The 22,453-nt window shown below is 49.3% G+C and overlaps 1 protein-coding gene across 7 annotated transcripts in view; it reads right to left on the minus strand.

The window, feature by feature from the left end:
- MICAL2 (microtubule associated monooxygenase, calponin and LIM domain containing 2) overlaps window positions 1-22,453 on the minus strand; it is a 213,615-nt gene that overhangs the window by 60,974 nt on the left and 130,188 nt on the right. For 5 of the 7 annotated variants that reach the window (XM_074372378.1, XM_074372380.1, XM_074372377.1 and 2 more), the window contains 3 exons: window positions 21,099-21,201; window positions 6,041-6,221; window positions 3,933-4,114 (listed from right to left, as the gene is read on the minus strand). In XM_074372378.1, the coding sequence (XP_074228479.1) occupies window positions 3,933-4,114; window positions 6,041-6,221; window positions 21,099-21,201 (466 nt within the window). Of the gene's footprint in view, window positions 1-3,932; window positions 4,115-6,040; window positions 6,222-17,134; window positions 21,202-22,453 lie in introns of those variants that run through there. The other 2 variants (XM_074372381.1, XM_074372382.1) reach the window with 2 other exon arrangements.

Consider the following 22,453-nt stretch of genomic DNA (forward strand, 5'->3'; position numbering starts at 1 on the left):
TTCCTCATCCCACAGGCCTGCTTTCATAATCCCATGGGTTTGAGGGGGAGCCTGGATGGATGGGTCAGGGTGCCGTCTCCCCATCTCCCCATAACAGGACCCACAGTCTACCTATGATGTAGGTCCACTTCCCCCTGTCAAGTGCGGGTCAGGGGCTTTCCAGGCCGGATGGATGTTTTACATGAGGAGCAAGCAGACCCCACGCACAGCACCATCCTGCTGATTCAGGTCAACCTCTTAATCACCCAACAGAGACATTTCTCAAGAAACATAGATGAGCGCTCAAAGCTCTTACTGCTTCTCCTAGGCTCTTAACTTTGTGGAAGGGGACTTAGCAGAAATGGTTAGAATTCGTGAGAGGTTTTCCATCACTGGTATTTATAGGGCACACACGCTCACCGTTTTACCACAATTGGAACAACAGGGTGGGCAGTAATGATTTGATCCAGTAATTTTGAGCAGAGTAAAGCAGGGCTGTTCCCTTCTTTTTAGTTTATATTATATTTATTAATTTGTTTATATTTATTTTAAGGGAGTACTTTTGGAGACCTTAGCACATGACCCGCTGCAAAAGGAGTAAGAGGGTAACTACTGCGCCGTGTGGTGCTGACGATATTTTATTATCACAGACTAACAATACATAGGCCGTTGGACCATCCTGTCATCAAATTATTGCCAGAAAAAAATGCATAAGTACCAGTTTTTCTAAATCAGAATAATTTGGGGGCAGATTTCCTTCCTAACTGTAACTGGTTTATGTCCAAGAACCCAGGGCACTAGATCAACTCATTCAGTTGCTCAGGTGTGCATTTTACAACTCACTCACCCAGCAGGCCCCTCGGAAGCTGCTCTTCTGTGATCCTCAAAGTGCAGGGCGTGGCCCTCCCGCATGGAAGCACCAGGGGTGCCGACCTAAATGCAGGTACTTGCCCCACCCGAGACCCATGGCATCTGAGTCTCTGAATAAGGGAACCCAAGAATCTGCCTCTTAAATAGGATCTTTAAGAACCATTGAACTAGGTGCTTTAGGGGAGCACTACTGAGCACTTTCTATAGCTTCCATAACAAGGGCTCGTGTTCTATTCCACACCATCATCTCGTACACCTTGGGCATCCCAGCATGCTCTATGCTAAAGAACGCTGAGGAGGTGATAGGTTCCTCGATGAGCTGAGGTGGTCCCAGAATCTTTTCACAGATGGTAAAGTGTATATAACATACGAGTGATCATTTAAGCCATTTCTAAGTGTACAGCTCAGTGGCATTAAGTACATTCTCATTATTGTGCAACCATCACGACCATCCTTCTCCAGAACTTCTTCATCCCAACTGAAACTCTGTCCCCATCAAATAATAATCCCCATCTACGCTCTTCCCCCAGCCCCTGGTGGCCGCCTTTCTATACCTTCTGTGCCTATGACTTTGACTATCCTGGGTATCTCATAGAAGTGGAAATATAGAACACTTATCCTTTTGTGTCTGGCTTAGTTCACTTAACATGATAACTTCAAGGTTCATCCATGTTGAAGCCTATGCCACAATTTCATTCCTTTTTGAGGCTGAATAACATTCCATCGGGTGGATATAGCAAAATTTGTTTATCCATTCACCTGCTGATGGACATTTGGGTCCTTTCCCCTTTCGGTAGTTGTGAATGCTGCTGCTGGGAGCATGGCGTACAAACCAGGAGTCTTTTTAAAGCAATATCCTGATCTTTTTCGGCATCCCCTCAGCTCACTGCTGAGCCATTTATCCAGGTGAAAATCATGATTGATGAAGCGCCGTAACATCCACAATATGCTGCCAACCCTATACTACCTGGTAAAGTGAGGGACTCACCATCACCAACACAAAGCATGGTGCTTACACGGTGCCGGAGACTTCAACCCTGCAGTGTGGTCTGCTTGGCCATGATGGAAACCAGGATGGACAAAGACAAAATACACAGAAGATGGCTTGAGAGTCGTGAGCTCTATTCACTTCTCTGCCTACTTTGTGTCTCATTCTGGAATTAAACTGGACTGTCAAACAAAATGCTTTGGCCACACTGCCTTGATCTCCACACCCAACCCCGTCCTCCTGGGAGAAGTGCTCTAGCTGAGTCAGGTTTTGCTGTGGTCCCCTCACCTGCCAGCAAAGGATGCGCCTGAAACAGCCTTGGGGAAACTATGGCTGCATTTTCTGCAGAGCCATTGTTCAAGATATGATGGAATATCTCTCTCAACAGCATCGAGTTGACCTGAGCTGGAAAAGTTCCATAGGGTGAAGAATTAGGAAAAGTGGAACCTACTCTGAGACCTCCTGCACACCAATATATCTTTTCCATGTGAACAATGAGGAATAATTGTCTATTTCCATTTGAATTCTGGCCGCCAAAAAACTCAGAATGAAATTTATGATTCCATTAGAGCAGCTGTTTAGGATCATGGTCTCTGAGGTCTCTATCTCCTAACATTGGTTTTATCATTCCTACAGATAGACACACAATTTTGTGTCATGTCTTTCTTTTTTTGTTTGTTTTTTAAATTTTTTGTTTTATTATTATTATTATTATTATTATTATTATTATTATTATTATTATTATTATTATTATTATTATTATATTATTATTATTATTTTAGATTCCACATGTAAATGATAACATATGGCATTTTTCTCTTTCCAGCCCACTTCAATAAGAATGTGTGTCATGTCTTTCTTGTAAGTTGCCTAAAATCCACTGGCAATTGAGGAGAGAGGAGAAATGCATGGAAGGGATGAAAGGCAGGTGGGCTTCCTATCTGTAAATGAGGGGACTGGAGCCCAGGGAGACGGACAGGCCTGCATGGGCCCAGTAGTACCCAAACAAGTGCTCAGACTCTGTCCACGGTGTGTGCTAATGTTCTCTAGACGGAACCACAGATGCTACGTAGCAAATGTGTTTTGATGACAATTTATCTGTTTTAAAAACAGCTCATGTGGGAGGTAAATCCAGAGTTTCCAGGATTCTGGCCCCAGCCCTTGTCTTCTTGTGAAACCATCAATTGTGAGAACATCTCCAGATTCAGGCGGAAGTTCTGCTGTTGGCCACCAGAGGGAAGCACAGGACAAGTGGAGCTCTGGCTCTCATGGGGCAGCTAAGGCCATTGGTCCTGACAGGGGTGAATTTATGCAGCCTGTTTCTTCTAACCCGGAGGTCACTAGTTGCTCTTGACTAAATCAAAACACTCAATTCAAGGCCGCTTTTATTAAAAACAAGCTGGGATACCAAAGACAACGACTTCCTGGTGTGTGGAGCTCCCAGCACTGGGCCACACCACTTACTAAGCTGTGAGCCCTTGGGAAAACACTCTGCCCATGTGCACCCCTGTAAAATGGGCTTCATGCTACTTACCTCCCGGGGTCATGTGAGGATGAAACGGGGCCATGTACGTTGAAAGTCCTGGCCAACACAGGCCTTCAGTGAAAGAACAGTTACTATAGTACACAAGCCCCAAGCACCTGTGCTGCCCCCTGGTGGCCCCAGGGAAACTGCTGTCCAGGCCTGCATGTGGTCCAACAGCCACTGAGTCCACCCCCCTTCCCTCCTGGGCTATGGAATGCCAGAGGGGCCCCTCAGGAGGTAGTCACAGAGGAGACTGCTCCAGGCAAGAGGGTCTGGGGGCCCCCTTATCGCTGCCTGTGACACACAACAGCCAGCCAGGCCCCTCTGCCACCTTCCCACTTGAGATTCCAAAGCTTCTCATGCAGAGGGAGGCTGGGCCTGGGTCCAGGTCCCTCATCCCCACTTACACTCCAGCCCCCAAAGTTCTCAACTCCACTGCCTCTGAGCCTGAGGGCCAGACCTACTGTGACCTGGTCCTTCAGGAGGAAAAACTGGCCCTGAGGGTCTCTGAGCACCTCTATCCCACTACCCCCCCCCCCCATCTCTCACCCAGGCAGGCTCTCTGCTCACCATGCACAGCTTCGGGCTCCCTGGGGCCCTGCAGAGAGCTTGTTCTGGTCAGGGCCTCCTTCAGGGAGCTGTGCTGGGTGAGGGGCTTGGGCAGGTGTGGGGGTTCCAGCTGCTGGGGTCTCTCATCACAGGACTCCACACTGGAGAACTCACTGCCACCAGGATCCAACTCTGCATCGGAGCTGGAAGGAGGAAGGAGAGAGCAGGTGAGCAGGGAGGCCTGTAGTCACCCGACCTCACACTGTGCCCTGCCCATCGCTGCTGGGGCAAGGGCCCTGGGTTAGCTGCCTCCACACCTGGCACCCTGCCTGGGCTGTTATAGGCTGAACTGCGTCCCCTCAAATTCACATGAAGTCTGAACCCCTAGCACCTCAGAATGTGACTGCTTTTAGAGACAGTGATTTTTTTTTAGGTTTTTTTTTTTATTCTTATTTTTTACTGAAGTGTGGTCTATTTACAATGTTAGTTTCAGGTGTACAACAAAGTGATTCAGTTATACATATACATACTTTTTTTTCAGATACTTTTCCATTACAGCTCATCACAAGAAACTGAATATAGCCCCCTGTGCTATACAGTAGGTCCTTGTTTATTTTATATAGTCATGTGCATCTGTTAATCCCAAATTCCTAATCTATCCCTCCCCACCCCCAATCCCCCACCCGCCGTAACCAGTTTGTTTTCTATGTCCGTGAGTCTATCTCTGATTTGTACATACAGTCTGTGTCTTTTCTTTTAAGACTCCACATGTAAGCGACTTCTTATGATCTTTGTCTTTCTCTGTAGAGACAAGGTCTTTAAAGAGGTAATTAAGTCAAAATGAGGTCATTGGGGTGGGCCCTCATCCAGTATGACTGGTGTCCTTACAACTTTCCTAAGGAAATTTAGACTCAGGCACACATAGAAGGGAAATGCCACGTGCACGTGAAGATGGCCATCGACAAGCCAAGGAATGGGGTTTGGAACAGACCCTCCCCTCACAGCCCCCAGAAGGAGCCAACCTTGCTGACACCTTGGGCCTGGAACTTCCACAACTATGAGAAAATCCATCTCCGCTGTTTTCGCAGCCCAGACTGTGGTTCTCACGGCAGCCCTGGCACGTGAATGCAGGCGAGCCCAGATCAGAGCAGGTGAAAGCAGCCCCACAAGTGTGCAGTGAAGTACTCACAGAAGGCTGGTCCTCAACTGCGCCCATCCCCGAGCAGGACTCCTAAGTTCTCTAGGGCAATAATGAGCTCGTCATGATGATGCTGGGTCTAAAACTTTAGGCATTTAAATACTGCTTGCCTCCCTTGGGAACAGAAGAGGGCAAGGAAAAGACTCCTAGGATGGGGGGATGTTTAACCTGGGTCTGAAACAACCATCAGGAATTCAAGTGGCAGGGAAGTGGAAGCAGATGTCCTGGGCAGTGGGGACAGGACAAGCACAGTCCTGGGGTGGGAAAGCACAAAACCTGTAGCTTGGTGCCACGTTCACGAATATATATATATATTCTGTGTGTGTGTGTGTGTGTGTGTCTCCAGCATGCTTCTTTCTGTTAGGGCACTGCTCCTGGTCCATCTGTGAGCTTCGGTGGACCGTCTGTCTAGCTGGCAAACTGCCCAAGCCTGCCAGTCACAAGAACACAAGTCCTGTTCACCGACTGGCCCTAAGGGTGGGCTTGCAATGAACCAGTTGGAGGCCTACCTTACCTTGCTATGTGGACATGAATTTATGGATGTAGGCTGAGACCCTCAGCAGCTGAGAGTCCCACACATGGGCCCCTCTGTGGACGGCTGTAAATCTGACATGCAGCGGGGCAGCAAGGGAGAGCAGCTGTTCAAGTCTCTGGCTCCAACCTTGCCGAAGTGAGGACCACCCGTGGACTTGCCAGTCAGGTGAACCAGAGTGTTTGCCTTTGTTGCCTCAACTGGTTTGAGTTGTTCTATACCCTTGACGTATTAATTCTTTGATCCTTATAGCTCCCTTGGGATGGTCCCATTTTACAGATGAGGGCATGGAGGCACAGAGAGGTCACATTGTAAGTGAGTGGAGAGAAGACTGGCCCCCAAATGCCGTCAGCCTTGCCCCACCCTTCTGGCCCCACTCCTACAGCAGCAGCAGCCTACCTGCTGTCGTCACTGGTGACCAGGACACGCACAGCCAGCACGTCCTGCCCAACCATGTCCTCCCTGGGGCTGATCCTCACTGAGGTCCACTCTGAGGGCAGGGGAGAGGCGGCTCCACCTGCCACATCCCCAGGCTCAGGCTCCGGGACACTCTTGGGCTTCTTGGGGGAAGTCGGCTCATCTGTGGAGAGAAAAGGGCCTAGGGAGACGGTGGGAATGAACAGCCTCACAGGGTGCCTGCCTCTCCTCCTCCAGAGGCCTGGGTGAACGCTCCAAGATGGACCTCATCCTCGATGCCATTGTGGGAGCCCCACCACTTAGCCCGCCAGATACCCCTGCATTGAGAGCCCACGTCTTGTGTGCAGGGCACCAACGCACACATCGTCCTGTTCAATGGCAAAGGAGGGTCTGTGATGCTCAGAAGGTCCACCCACCTCTTCACTCTGTTGTCAAAATCACAATGTCCATCAAGTTGCTAAACCCAGTGGTAAATTCTTGGTTCTCAATTTACTTGACAACCAGCAGCCTCTGACCCAGCCGATCACGCTCTTCTTCTAGAAATAGCTCTTCCCTCAGCTTTCAGAACAGCACAGGCTGGCCCCCTCCTCCCCACTGGCCATCTCCTTCTCCCTTTGTTTCTTTCACGGGTTCCCCCTTTCCCATCCTGGTCTCTTAGTGCTGGAAAGTCCCAGGACTCAGTCTTTGAACCTCTTCTCTTCTATACTCATGTCCTTGATGGTTTCATCTGGTCACATGGCTTTAAATAACTCTAGACAACAATGCCTGCAGACATTTCTCTCCCCAGTCTGGCGGTTTCTCTGCATCTAGATGCACACACACCACTGCTTACTTGGCATCTCCATGTGGATGTCCAGTAGACACACCAAACTTATGCCCAGATGGAAGGTACCATCTCCACCTCTCCCCAAGCCTGCCTTCCCCACAGTCCTCCCATCTTGATAAATGGCAACTTGGCCTTTCGTTTGCTCAACTCAACACTGTAGTGGCATCCTTGACTTCTTTCGTTCTTCCACTCTTCACTCAAGCTATCGGCAAATCCTCTTGGCTCTACCTTCAAAGTATGTCAGGAATCCAGGCACCTGTCACCACCTCCTCTGCTGCCACCCTGGCCCCAGCCACCATCATCTCTTGTCCAGATTGTAGAAATGACCTTTACTGGACTCCCTGCTTTCCCTCTCGACACACCCCACCCCTCAGTCTATTCTCAACACAGCTGCCAAGTGACTGCTAAAATGTAAGTCAGATCATGCTTTCACAATCCTCCAGAACCCCTGTGACCTTGCCTCCCTGTGCTGCCGCAGCTCTCTGCTCCAACCATGTGGCCACCTTGCTGTCCCCAGGCCCTCAGCATGTCCTTGTCTCAGCCCCTGGCTCAGAGACGCTATCTCCAGAGAGCAGGGCTCACTCCCTCCCCGCCTTCAAGCCAAATGTCACCTTATCAAGGAGGCAACCCATCATCCTCCTCAAAATGCAATCTGCACCCTCAGTGCTCTCCGTTCCTCTTTATTTTTATTCATAGCATACCCCACCTTCTAACAAATGACACAATTTCCCCATTTATTTTGTTTAGTGTCTCTCTCCCACGACTAGAAGATAAGCAGTGATTTCTGCCTACTTCGTTTCTTGCTAGAATTGTATTGGGTGAAGAGTAGATGTTCACTAAATGCCTGTTGAATAAATCAACGAATAAATAAATGAGCAAGACAGGCAGCCTGAGCCCCAGTTCCCTCTTGGCCGCTGACTAGCTGGGCGACACCCTCCTCTGGTCACAGGAGGACAGATGTCCTTTCTCCTTCCTAAGGTTGACACCTCACCGGAACTTGGCCTCCCCTACCCCACCCCCTGCCCCCACCGCAAGGGTCATTATCTCCTCTTCCCTGTGTCATTAATTTATTTGTCTACTGGATCTTTTCCATCAGTATTCACACACACTGAAGCCTCTCCCAGTTTAAGAAAACTATTTTTAATACCAGTTCCCACCCCACCCGCATCCTTCCCAGCCAGTCTTCTTGGAAGTTTGCTACACTCACGGACTCCACTTGTCCACCTCCCATCACTCACTCCTCAATCTCATAATCCCCGCCACGCCTCCACTACCCAACTGCCCCCAGCAAAGTCTCCAGAGGCCTTCTTGTTGCTAAATCCAATTCATCGGCTCTGGGGTCTCCCGGCAGCCTTTGTCCCCCAACCCCTCCCCGCCCCCGGGGACGCTTTCTCTCCCTGCCTAGCCGGCTGCTCTATCTCAGCCGTCTGGTCTTCCCGGCGGCCCTTAAGTGCTGGGTTCTTCATGCTTCCATCTGGGCCCTCCATTTTTTCACCCCACACATTCTTTCCGGGAGATGTAATTGACCTCCTGTTTACCATCTGTGAAGACAACTCAAGAAATTTTGATTTTTATGTGCAATGCCTCACATTTTAAAATATTGAACAGGACAACAAAACACGCCTACAGGCAGATGCAGCCAGGGAGCTGCCGGTCTGCACCCCCGGTGCACGTGCACGCTTGCTTGTCAGTGCCTGTGTGTGGCTACGGATGGAGAGGGGGGCTTTGGGGAAGCAGGTGTTATAACTGGATGCTTGACTATGTAGCAATAATAATAGCAGCAGCTTACTTTTACCGAGTACTTTTATCAAGGATTAAATGTTTAACATGTAATAAGTCTATTAAATTTCACACCTTTTAAGAAAAGTAGTATTAGCCCCATTTTGCTGCTGAGAAAACAGGTGCACAGAGAGGTTAAGACATCAAAGGATGGGGATCAGTCTCTGAGCAGAACAGACCACAGATGGACATCAACGCACGTGGCCTTATTCTGGGAGTTCAGACTGGGATATTCCTCAGTTCTTCACTCTTCCCAGTAACAGAGTTGGGTTTTTTCCCTGTGGCCCTGCAGTCCTTCCCACTGGAGTAGGTGGGGTGCTTCCCTGCCCAGCTGACCCGAGTCTTGGCTGTGAGATTTGCTTTGACTAGTGGAAATTAGTGTGTGTGACGTAAGCAGTGGCTTTCAATGACCTTGCTGCTTGGCTAATCCACTGGCTCTCCTGCTCACTGGCCCTGAGAACTCGTCCCAGATGGCCTCTGTCCCTTTGGTCTAGGTTCCTGATTGTGGGCATAAGGAACAGATCGGGAGTCAACCTATGGCCTGGCCAATCCCATGGGAGCCCAGGACACCCTTACATCTGTGGCCTGAACCAGAGCCACCCAGACAATCCACAGACCCCTGAGCAAGAAAAATAATGCTACAAGCTACTAAGATTTGGGAGGCTTGTTACACAGAATTACTGTAGCAGAGACCTGGCTCTATGCCTGGTTTGTATCTGGGTGCAGGCGTGCGCACCTCAGAGCTGTGTGCACAGACACTTGTATAGTCAACAGAAGCTGTGAGCCCTCCTCCAACAGGCCTGTGCTGGGGATTTGTGGATAGATCATCCGTGGTCTGCCTTCAAGGGTCTCTGTCCCACAGGGGAAAGAAGGTCTGCTCACAAGTATCTGCTTTATTAGGTAGACCACAAGGAGTGAGGCCAAGGTGGGGTGGAAGGGGAGGGAGATCTGACTTCCATGCACTAAAGACTCTGGGTCTTTATTTATGGGAGAGGCGGTGCTCCAGCGGGTGGGACCTCTGGGAGCCAGAGCAGAGTGGGCAATCTGCATGGGAATGGAAAATAAGTCCACGCAGCTGGAGGGCAGGAGGGTACCGGAAGGAAACCAGTGGGAAATGATTGCACTGACATCAAACCAAGAAGGGCCTTGAATGGCAAGGTGAAGGGTGGATTTCACTCCAGGAGCACCCAGGGAAGGACTGGAAGTGGGGGCTGGCATCATCATCCACCTCCTGAAAGGTCACTCTGGTTGCAGAGTGGGAGGTGGATGGGAGGACCTATAAGGAGAAGAGAGAGAGATCACTTAGGAGGCCGCTGTGATAGCCAGAGACCCAGTGACTAAGCATGTGTGGCAGTGGTGAAGTGGGAGAGGGGGTCGAGAGCGCCTGGCAGGGGCGCGGCTGCAGGCAGAGGAGGTGAGCTGTGCCAGACCCAGGGCCCCCGTACCTTAGGGACCAGCCCAAACCTGCAAGGAACACCCCAGGTCTGCTTTCCTCCTTCCCCCTCCTGGACGGTTTTGGCTTTGCCAGCAGTGCTGAGGGATGGAACAGGCTAAGGGCTCGGGCTGGCTCCCTGGGCTTCTGGAGGGGTGGACACATGGCTGACTGAGGATCCTCAGTGGAGGGGTTGGGGGTGGTGGGCACCTGGAAGTGGAGACTTCGTGGGAAAAAAGCAGGTGCTTCCTTTCATCCCCACCAGGCCCAGGCAAGAAGTCCCCCTCCTGTTGCCCCAAGGGTACAGCTGGGTCTCAGGTTCAGTGCTGCCCCCAGAGGAAAATTTCTCCACTGAAGCTTCTACTTCCAGACACTTCTTTTCATTCTCCTGAGGACTCCTGGCCACACGCACAGGTGAGCAGTGGTAGTTCTAGTGGTACTGGTACCAGTAACAGAAGTAATCTAAAGGCACTAACTAAAGAAGCACTAGCTCATCACTCAGTGCCCACACACCTGTCGAGCAGCTTGTGCTCATCTTCTCTGACATCCCCATGACCTGAAAGGATGGTATGATCACCTTCAGTGCACGCATGGGAGACCGTGGAGTCGGAGAGTAGCTGAGCCAGGGCCATCCCGAGAGTGAGCTGGACCAGCCGCGGCTGGACACAGAACACCACGTCTGTGACCAACCCCAGGTAAAGGACTGCGGTGTGCTCACCTGTGCTGTCTCCCCCAGGCCCAGCTGCTCTCCTAGACTTTGCCTGAAGTTATCTGTGCTCAGAGGGAGAATTCAGGACCACAGTTGGGCCGGTGGCTGCCAAGGGAGGAGGTGCGTGGGAGTAGGGGGTGAGGACAATCCAGCCCCTCCCAGGGCAGCTGCCCCAGCCCTCCTGGAGGGAGGGAGGTCTGCTCAGAGCTGAGCATCTCAGTCTCAACCCATTGCTCTGGCCAGATACCTGCTCCCTGGTGAAAGATGAGACTCCAGAGGTGAGCCAGGCAGTGTCTGGGGAAACTCCGTCCTCACACACCACCCCCAGCAGCCAAGTCCTGAGGTCCCTCCCAGCCAGGCCCCTGATGCAGTGTCAAGGTGAGGACCCTTGCCTCGGTTCTGCTGGTGAACTTGCTCCCGTTTTCTCCCCAAATCTGCAGACTCTCCGCCAGAACCTAAGAAGACAACAAAGCAATACGTTCTCCTGTGTCCTGTTATAAAACCCATTTTACAGATTAGGAACTTGAAGCTCAGAGGCATTCTCTCTTTTGTCTGAGGTCACACAGCTCCTACCTGCCAGAGACACTTTTGGCTCTAGATTTAGAAAAGCTCCCTCTGCTCTCTTGCCCACTGTTCTCTCTGAAGAAAAAAGTTTTAAAAAGGCAACGGAACTAAGTTTATCAGGATCCAGTCAGGAAAATAGAACCCAAGCTGGGGAGTTCAACAGAGGAAAGTTCATATAGTAAACTAATAATGATGGTATTGGATGGGCTGAAAAGCCGAACAGGGATTGTGAGACAACCCAGAGAAGAGCAGGAAGCCACTGCTAGGGGGACACAGGAAGAAGCTGGTGCTGAGTCCAGAGTCCAGGGCCATGCGGTAGGGGTGGGGACCACACAGAAGACGCAGCACTGCCTGGGCTGCAGAGAGACAGGAGGAATACCCTAGCTTCTCCCTTGATCCCACCCTCTACTCTCCCACTAGTGTGTCCCAGTGATCAATCGTAACAGGAAACCAGTCACAAAGGAGCTTGGGAAGTGGAGTTTGCAGGGGTTACACCTCTCTAATACAGAGCAGAGCAGGGGAAAGGCAAGGAGCATATCTGAGAGCAAACAGGCAAATATCCAGGGTACTCAGCATAGTGCGGTGTACCCAGCCACAGATGGGCCCACATCCTGGCATGAGCCCTCCACTCCATCAGGACTGGAGGGCTGGGGCCATGAGGTGTCCTTCCGACGGCGTAGTGGGCCCCAAAGCAGCAAGGAAGCTGGCTTCTCTCCTTTTGTTTAGCTAATGGTGCCAGGTTGGGGGCCTTAGTCCCTGGACCTTGACTTTTCTTTCATCCTCCTTCCCCTGCACAGACAGGTACTGTGTCCAGCCAGCCCTGGGCCTCTGGCTTTGGACACACGTGCTCCCACATGCTGCCAGGAGAGGCTGTGTGCAGAATCTACCCCTAGGAGGCAAAATGGTAGCAAAATCAAAATTCCTTTCTCCCAAACAATCAAAAGGCTCTGCAGAGGTAGCAACACACAGTGTCTTACTTCTCTTACAGGTTCTCCCTCCTGATCTGTGAATCGACGCCGGCAAGCTCTTCCCAAGGCAGCTGCAGGTTCCCTAGTCTGAGGTCCAGACCAGAAGGCAGAACCTTTATTTATTCTACAAATATTTATTAAGGGTCCCCAGGGTGCCAAGCACTGCTCTATACATTGGAGTTATATGAGTGTTCAGAAGAAACAAAGACCCCTGCCCTTGAGGAGTTTACGTCCTAACAAGAAGGAAAACATAACAATACACATAGGTAATAAGCGACTTCCGTAAGATAGTTAGGAGATGATAAATGCTATGGAAAGACTGTCTGGTAGGGTTGGGGGGATCAGGAGAGCTGGGGGTACAGGCTGCAGTATTGAAGGCAGACCTCACCAGGAGGGAGACGTGGAAACAAGGACTTGAATAAAAGCAGGGCCAACCACACGGATACTGGGGAAGGGTGTTCCTGGCAGAAGGGACCGCCAGCGTGAAGGCTCTAAGGCAGAGGCCACAGCGTGTGAGAGGGAAAGTAGGGGAGCAGGTCAGAGCCACACAGGACCAGAGAGCCACCTGAGTCCTCTGTATGCCTTTGGCTTTTACTTGGAGTGAGCTGGGGGAGTTTTGAGCAGAGGAGAGATCAGACTTCAGTTCTAACAGGACTACTCCAGCTGTCGTGTTGGAAATAGGTTGAGCGCAGTAAAATATAAACAGGCGACCTCAATAACGCAGGAAGAGACGGCGGGAGCTGGGGCCAGGGCGGCGGCATGGGGGTGGTAGACGTGCACAGATTCTGGCTGTACCTAGAACTCACGGATGGATTAGATGTAGGGCCAAGAAGAGCAGAGCTGAGAATGGCTCCAAGCCCTTGAGCGGAGCAGCAAGAAGGGCGGAACTGCCGTTTCCAGAGACTGCGAGGGCTGAGGGTGGAGTCTGTCTTGGGAGGATCGGGAGTCGGTGGTGGATTTTAAGCTGGAGACGCTCAGCAGACAGCTAAGTGGGGATGGCGAGCAGGCCGTGGACACAGAGCTAGAGACGGCCCCTCTGCTGAGGCTCAGACACTCACGACACCAAAACTAAAGTCCCACTAGCAGGTGGCTCGAGCTGAAGCCGGGGTGTCCAAAGGGAGGCAAGCGGTTACCTTCAAGAGAGCTGGGGGACTGGATAACTAGAGAAAAATAGATGTTGCCACCTTGTGTGAATTGAGGCCTGTTGACTTGCCAACCAGAAGATGTCCCATCAGGCACTAAGCCACCGCTGACCCAGAATGCCTCCCTTGGGGCATTTCCTGCTGTGCAAAACCAGGAAAGTGCCACTTGGAACTCAGCAAGAGCGCTTGCTGGTCTGAGTGCCATACTGGGCGTGCTCGCTGACTCTGCCTTCACAAAGCCTTCTGTCAGAGGCATTGTTAGCCGTCACTCACAGAAGGGGTTGACCATTGCCTCCACGTCCATACAAAGCGCTGGGATTGAAACTGGGTCTTCAGCCAAGTCCAGGGCCTTGCCCTGTGCCAAGGCTCTCCGGAGAGCAGCACCTGAGTCCTGGCCTGGGCCAGGTGACTGTTCCTTGACAGATGAAGTTGAGGCTCCAAGTCATCTCGAGCATCAGTGAGCTTTAATATCAGCACTGATCTCAAGGTTACCATGAGGAAGTGATGAGATAACGAGGTACCACACAGGTGCTTGGCCCCAAGGAAACTCTGGCCCTGGGGCAGGAATAGCGGCAGTCACTTCTTTTTTTTTTTTTTTTAAACTTATTTAAGGAATTAAAGAAAAAGCTCTGAAAGTGAATGAGTCACAGAAATAAAGCAGAACAGCCCACCCGTATCCTCTCCGTTTGACCCACTTACTCCACTCAATATTCAGGTTGCAGGGATTTTATTTCTTTGGCTGGATTATTATTTCTGTAGGATCAGTTCCTGGGGCGGTATTACTGGGCCAAGAGGTCAGAGCCCATTTATGGATCTTAATAATTGTTGCCATATTGCTTTGCAGAAAAGATGGCCCCTTTTAACTTTTCACTCGATACTAGGGATTCGGTTCATGTTTTTTCTCACAATCTACTTCAATATTTACTTATTCAGTGGGTACAGCACAATTAATTTACATTCCCCTGAAAGCCAAGTTAGAACATTTAAGGAAATGCTTGCTTTTTTAGTGTTTTCTTTTAAAATTTGCTTGAGTGTGAACTGTCTATACATTGCCTTTTTCATTTTCTATTATCATTGGGTCTTTAGTCAAATAAATATTATCTGATCACCTACATGTTCAAGGTGCCTGGTAACACCTACTTTGCAAGAACTTCCTTTCTTTCTTATATTTTCCCTGTTCTCTGAGTCAGAATTGAGCCCTCAATGGGATCCCCACTAACTCCTGTTTCTCTGCCCTCCTGTATCTTTTTGCCCATCCAAGTTACATAGGAACATTGCTTGGCTTGTTTGAGAATCACATTTCCTTTCTACATTCACTTCTGGCTTACAGAAGGCAGCATATAATCCTGCAGGAACTTTCTAATGCCATAGCAAGGAACATCTTTGCTATCACATCAAATTCAGATTTTTTTCCTCAGTCTGATTGCCTATCGAATATTTTCACTTTTGTACATTAAGTTTTAAAAATATATAGAAGTCAGATCTGTGTCATGTTTTTCCTATGTAATTTTTCCATCAGAGGTTTTAATTTTAGAAAGTTATCAGTCTGTCATCTAATCAATACTTAATTCTATTTAATATTTAATTCTATTATTTACATTTTTAAAGTCTGTCATCCAGTGTTTCTGGATTAAATAATATTCTATCAAACACTTACATACACTATAATATGCAAAACAAACTCCCCCAATCAAAAAACTCACTTCCAAGAGGTATGGGAAAGCCCACTTGAACGAAGTTACTTAAGCTTCTTTACTGCAGGACTCTTCAGACTCAAACATGCTAATGAATCTTACAGATCTCCAAGGTCTAGGAGGCCTGGCGTAAAACATTTCTCAAACTTTGTGACTGTTGAACCCTTTCTTCACAAAGCACCTCTGGGAGCTAGAATTCCACTGCCACACTTTAGAAAATGTTGCTTTAACCCAACTTCAAATCAAAAAATCAAAACCAAAAAATACCATATGATATCACTCATAAGTGGAATCTAAAAAAAAAAAAGACAAACTTATATATAAAAACTTATATATGAACTTATATATAAAACAGAAACAGATTCACAGACATAGAATACAGACTTCTGGTTGCTAGCAGGGAGTGGGGTGGGAAGGGATAAACGGGGAGTTCAAGATTTGCAGATACTGATGGGTATACACAAAATAGATAAACAAGTTTATACTGTATAGCACAGGGAAATATATTCAGTTATCTTGTAGTAGCTTATGGTGAAAAAGAATATGAAAATGAATATATGTATATTTATGTAAGGCTGAAGCACTGCTCTATACACCAGAAATTGACACAACATTGTAAACAGATTATACCTCAAAAAAAAAAAAATCAAAACCAAATTATAAGCCCCATGAGAGTGAGGACTTTAGTCTGTTTCATTCCCTGCTATATTCCCAACATACAGTAGATGCTGAGTAAATATTAGTTGAGTAAACAAATGTGTACATGTACAAACAAACAAATATGTGCATGCACCACTAAACAAAACAAATCAAGTCTAGTACAACGACACTGAGATACCTACAATCCAAGATGCAGGGAGGGGCGGGGACTTTGTGTGGTTCACTGTTGCATCCCTAGGACCTAGGACATGCCTAGGGCACGGCATGCATTCAACAAACACTTGAATCAATGAATGAATAAAGGAATGAGTCACTTGCCCAACCTAGCTCTTGACTTCAGTCCCTAACACCCTTTCTCTCAGGGAAAGGAAAGAATATCTCACCTGGGTAAGAGTACAGGCCATTGGCCACCACCCTGGGCAGCTCAGAAGGCAGCTCCAGGCAGCAGCCGGGCTCAGAGGCCCAGGGCCTCAGAAGTGTGCCTCTGGAGGTGCAAGTTCACAGCTGAGTTTTCATGTCAGCTTCAGAAGCCCAGCCACATCCAGCCTGGCAATGAGAAGCGTCCCACCCAAGGGAGGTTGAGGACCAGGTTTCTTTGACACTGTCAAGATTAGCTGAGTGAGACTCCAAATCCTTCCCCTTAAAGACAAGTGGAATTGGGCCAGAGCCTGCCATGGTGCTGTCCTCGGAGTGGCCCCGTGGGCAGAGCCTTGCAGCCTAAAGACACAATGACCTGAGTTTGGGGGGACAAGGCTGGTCTCTTAGCATCACAAATGGCTCTCCATCTGGATGAGCACACCTGCCATGTTCACTGCCATCCTGAAACCAATGACCCATCCTTCCTCCTTACCTTTCACCCATCATTCAGCTGGACCAGCATAAAACATTCAAGAGCGACCTCTGTCACACAGGAATCTAAGTCAGCATGAGGCTCCTAAGTAAAGCTTTCCTGCAGGTCCATGGCTTAGATGTGTGCAGGAAGTGGGTGCACGCAGCTGTTAAGAGTCTGTTCCTGACAGCTGAGGTGACCCTGGCCCTCACCCAGCTATGCCCAGCACCTAGAGCAGAAAAGTACCATGAGTTTTCAAGGAAGAGCTCCCAAAGCCTGGCCCCGGAGCATTGGTGATATTTTCCAAATATTACCCCTGGGTAATATTTCCTCTTAGAGTACCCAGCGCAGCCCCAGAGAGTCCCATGTCACCACAAGTGCGCGTCCCACCAGTTTAGTGAAGGCTGGCCCCTGAAATCAACCCCTGTGTTTGGGGCTTAAGCAGCTTCCGTGGCAAAGAAGAGAGGAAACAATAAGCTTTATAAAGAACCATATTTATTTTCATTTACAGCATCAAATACCATAAATAAAGCTAAACATTGTTTGCTGTGTGCAAAATACAGGGTTCCATGTGGCACTGTACTGGCTACCAGAGGTCACAAACATGCGTGGTGATGAGATGGGGGGGGGCTAGCTAAGGAGGAGGCCAGGGGAGGAGGGCATTCTTTGGTTGACATTCTATAAAGGGGGGAGGCTCTGCAAGAGAAGAGAAGACAAGAGCGATGATGCCGTCCTGGCTAGGCTCTGCACTGACACAGGGAGCAATGCGGCATGCAGGGCTGTGCAGACAGGCCACGGGCCAGCATGGCTCCGGGCCGCATGCAAGACACACACCATCTGCAGCCCGAGACTGCGAGGCCTGGCCTGCAGCAGCCCCACCGGACTTTCTTGGTGTGATGTGTCTCTTTAAAAGTGCTTTGAAGATCCAGCTGCTCCAGGTAAAGAGTCAGCAGGCAAATGTGTTCTGAGCAGAGCTGTGGGGGCATTGAAATGGGCCGCTCCAGGCCTGGGCCTGACCTGAGTCAGCTCTCAAAGGCATCCCTGACCTGTGACGATGACTGTTCTAGTTGAAGCTTCTGAATCATCTGGGGCTTTAGGAGCCAAGAGAGATCAGAAGAGCCACAGCAAAACCCTTGGAGGGAAAGTGTAGGCTGCAGGAGAGAAAAGGTTGGCTAGAAAAACTGTGATTATGTGTTCAAACACAGAGCATGGGTCAAGCTCATGAGGATGCCCAGGAGTATTTTAAAAAAAATTGTTCCCAAAGAGTCACCAATATGGTTTTGATCGATAACACCAATGATCTTTATGTTAGAACCCATTGAAGAAGATGCTCGTATGCGTGTACTTTTCCAGAGGCTGCAAGATGAAAGAGTTCTTTTCAAAGGTGAAGCGCCCTCTCTATGATACTGTCTCACAGGCAGAGTTAACCCTCCCAGGAAGGTAAGTAGCTTTGTAAATGCAACGGAAAAACATGCACGCAGGCGGCGGGGCACACAGGGGAGGCGGGGCATGCACTGGTGTGGACCGGGCAACCGGCTCAGAGGTACCAAATCAGAATCAGCTTTCGAGCTGAACACCCCCCACCCCCAATGCCGTTCACCAACCATGCCACCGAATAAGTCCATCAGTATGCAAGACACTCACAGTTAGCACAACCAAGGCTGCGGCGGGAGGATGGAGTGCAGAAAGCGGGTTAGCAGTTAGCACCACTCTCTGGAAATTGGCAAGAAAATCAGTCACCTCAGAGCAGAAGTGTGTCAGCCAAGAAGTGGGTGTAGCACTGGAAGGCTGAAACGAACTGACGGCCACAGTGTAAGGTTGGAAAGAGAGAGACAGAAAAGAGAATTTAGTCGGGGGAACAAGGAAAACGACGGACAGCACGAGAAGGTACAGGAGTTGAAAACAAGGCAACCGTTAAAAAAAGAGAAACTTCCCCGGACAAGATACCGCTTGGTTAGGACAGACGAACCTTCCTGGCAGTGCCCATCCCCTTGTCTGCAAGGGTGGACAGGTGCAGTTGACCAAGGCCAATTCTCCCTTGCCCCCCATATCCTCGCTGCCCCAATTTTACTCTAGGGTCTCATATTCATTCTTGAATATGTTGTGGAGGCTTAGAGGCAGCCATCCCCAGGATCCACCTGGGTGTCCTGGTGCTGCCCCACCAGGAAGGTTCAAAGTCTCAGAACATATAAACATCTCAGGCTTCTGACAGGCACACCCTGTCTCACCAGAGTAATTCAAACCAGTCTCCTTATGGCCAGAAGCGACATTCTCTGAGATTCCTACTCTGGCTTCATGGAGCATCCCACAAAGCATCTCATCCCGCCCTGAGCTGACAGTAATAACAATGACACAGTTGTGCTTGTGTTCACATTGTGACTTTCAAGAATCAAACATAAAATGAATCAAGGGCTCCTCCACCATGTAGAACATTAAAATACCAGCAAAATTTTGGAAAAACACAATGCAGGTCACAGGACTGAGAACAGTTCCAACAAGGACAGAGGCACCAGTTCCCATGGACATGGCCACAGCCAAGCCCCTGATTTACCCAAGGACTTAGGGAAGTGTTTATAGAAATGCCTTCCCCCTTCTTCCCACCCTAGAGAAACGTGGCATCACAAAGCCCTCTGGAGCTCTGGCTCCTAACCCACCAGGCTCCATCCTTATTTACTCCAGAGGATCTCTCTAGAGGAACAAGACATAGTGCCGTCTCTAGCCCAGCAACTCTAGCTACACTGAACACAACTGAAGGCCTTTCTCTCTCAGCCATCTCCCTTGTTCAGCTGGACGCAGCAGCAGTGCGTGTCCCAGCAGAGTGGAGTGGGGAGAGCTGCGGCCTCCTCCAGATGCCCAGGGTGAAGAATGCAGGTGGGCCCAAGGCCTGTTTTGCCCTTAATAGGGTATCTTTCTGTTGCATGAGTCAATAAAAGCTTCCACTCCCAGCCTCTCCTGCCAATCAAGACACGGGGGAGCTTCCCCCCGGAGGTCAGACACATTCCTCTGCTAGGACAGCGTGAAAATAAACGGTTTCTGACTGCTGGACCAAATATGTATGGCAGTGGAGCGGCTAAGAAGCCAGGGTGTCTGCAAGCCATGCTCACAGGGCAGGCCACGCTTCCCAGAAATAATACCCTGAGGTGGGAATAAACGCCCTCGCTCCTGAAAGACGTGATGTAAGAGGGCAGTGTCTTCCTTCAGCCTGACCACTGTGGACCCTGAGTGGCCTTGGTTTGGCCTGCAGGGCCTCAGAGTGAGGGCTTAACATGCCACAGGCTGACGTAACTCCTCTATAGCATTGCATCAGTTTTGCGGAGCTCTGCATGGTCAGGAGCCAAAGGGCTTTCGTTGCAGTGCTCATTAGTGGGAAGGGAAAATGTATGTTTGCAGCAATCTGTTTGAAACCCTGTGGTTCTACGTCATTTGGCTGTGATTTGGTATGGAGGGGGGAGCCTGTAAGCTACTATTTTATATCAAAACAAGGGAGTAAAGGAGTCCTCCCCCCTCTGGAAGGACAGACGACAGGCAACTTACACGCTGCCACGTGCTTTTGTAGCTTTAATTCTCTTTTGTCCTTTCTATCCTTTTCTCCTAAATTATTATGCTTTCATATTGCAAAAAAATTGCTCCTTGTTGACAAGTGGCACCTGGCCACATAAATCAAAAGGCACTGGTCAGGAGGTGGCACCTTTGCTTTGGTTTCTATAAAAGCCCAAATCTTTCGCACTGCAGGCAGTGGCTTTTACAACTGACCGCAACGTGGAAGGGGTGTCTAATACCAGTTATAAACGTCAAACCCGTGTCTAGAAAAACTGACACCCATAGGGAAAAAATGCTCTCTCTTGGTGTATTAAAAGTTAAAAATTGAAATGTAAACCTAGAAATATGGCTCACTTTGGTACAAAAGTACAAAGCTATTTAAAAAAAAACCAAAAACCAAAAACACATCCTTCATGTCGTGCCGGCCCCAGCACCCCGAGCAGACGTTCACCACGGCCTGGCCAGGCGCGGGGGGCCGACGGGAAACTCTTTGGCCTCGAGCTAATTGGTTAAAGAGCGCGGGGCTCCCCGGCCAGCGCCTGCGCTGACTACACAGATCGCCATCTACGCGGGAAATGTTACGGCACTTGGCAGCTGAGCTTCAGTGCAGCTTGACCGGGAAGCATCTGAGCAGCCAGTTGCGGATGCTCTCGAGGGACTCCTCGGACTCCCGGTACATGGAAGCCAGGACCTCGGAGAACACCCAGAGAAGAGGCAGCCCGAGGCTCAGGAGCTCGTACGTGTAGCGGTAGTTGTAAGCATTGTCCCTGATATGCAGGCTGGCTGCGCGCAGGAGTCCCTGAATCCAGTTAAGCAGCCTCCGGGGAAGGTGGAACAGGCCCCACGGCAGCCTGAGAGGCCAGCTTAGCGCCTTCCTAAAGAAGGAATTGGTGATACCTGGGGGGCTGCCTTCCGGTGTGCCGATGGCCGCGGCGGCGCAAGAACTTTCCGCAGGAGGGTCTCGACGAGGGGCTTCTTGCTCTTTCCACACCCCGTCCTCCTGAGAAAGGGATCGGGGTGAGGGAATTTAGTCCATGATATTCTCACAGAGGGCTCCTCAACGAAGCAGAGGAAGAACGCCAATAAACAGAGAACTTGGCAGACTGCCACTTGCAACCAGCCCCTCTCTCCAGAATCTCAGCCCCTGTGCTCTGCTGAAGCAGGGCTGGACACTGGCAGTGACCTTCCTGGGGAGCAAAGTGACCACAGGGCTCACAAGCCTTCAAAGCATACGTGCCCTTTGACTCAGCAACGCCATTTCTAATGATCAACCCTCGCAATTTCAAATAGGATAAAGATGTGGGTACAAAGACATTTACTGTAAAAATATTAAAAAATGTAAATGTCCAACAATATAGGATGCAAGTAAATTATTAACCGTCCTTTACAGGCATCAAAAACTAGTCTCCAAAAGAATTTTTAATGTTATGGGAAACTGTTCTTAATATACTGTTAGTTTAAAAAAAAGTCTATAAAACTGTAGGGGGGAGGGTATAGCTTAAGTGGTAGAGCACGCGCTTAGCATACACAAGGTCCTGGGTTCAATCCCCAGTACCAACTCTAAAAATAAATAAATAAATAAACCTATTTAAAAAAAAAAAAACTGTAAAGATAGAATTCCAACTGGGTTAATATACAGTGGACCCTTGAACAATTTAGATTTGAACTGCATGGGTCCACTTACATGCAGTTTATTTTTCAACAGTAAATACTGCAGTCCTACCCGATCTGTGGTTGGTTGAATCTACCGATGCGGGGAAATGCCAGTACAGAAGGCTGTGTATAAGTTATACATGGGTTTTCAACCCCATGGAGAGTCAGAGTCCCTAACCCCCAAGTTGTCCAGGGATCAACTGTATTCACATAGGAGAAAGTCTACAATAAAATGTTTCAAAATGTTAACTATGATTTCCTCAGGATGGGGGATAATGGGTGATTTAATTTTCCTTCTTTATACACTTTCATTTATTTACCCATTTTTCTACACTGAGCCTATATTACTTGTGTAAACAGAAAAAAGCTGAAGTGTGGGTAGGTAATGATCAAGCAGTAGAGGAGGTATTGGCTAAGAGCTGCCGGGGGGCACTATCACAAGCCGTCCACAAATCCAATGGCTCAGTCACTCTGCTGACATCCAAGAGCCTGGGGAAAGGACTTGGAAACCACAGACGGTTGGCCCTGTACTGGGCACCCCTGCTAACAGGGCCCTGTGGACACGAGGTGCACAGCTTTCACATGGCTAAGCACACAGT

This window comes from Camelus bactrianus, chromosome 10 (assembly GCF_048773025.1).
Source record: "Camelus bactrianus isolate YW-2024 breed Bactrian camel chromosome 10, ASM4877302v1, whole genome shotgun sequence".
Lineage (NCBI taxonomy): Eukaryota > Metazoa > Chordata > Mammalia > Artiodactyla > Camelidae > Camelus > Camelus bactrianus.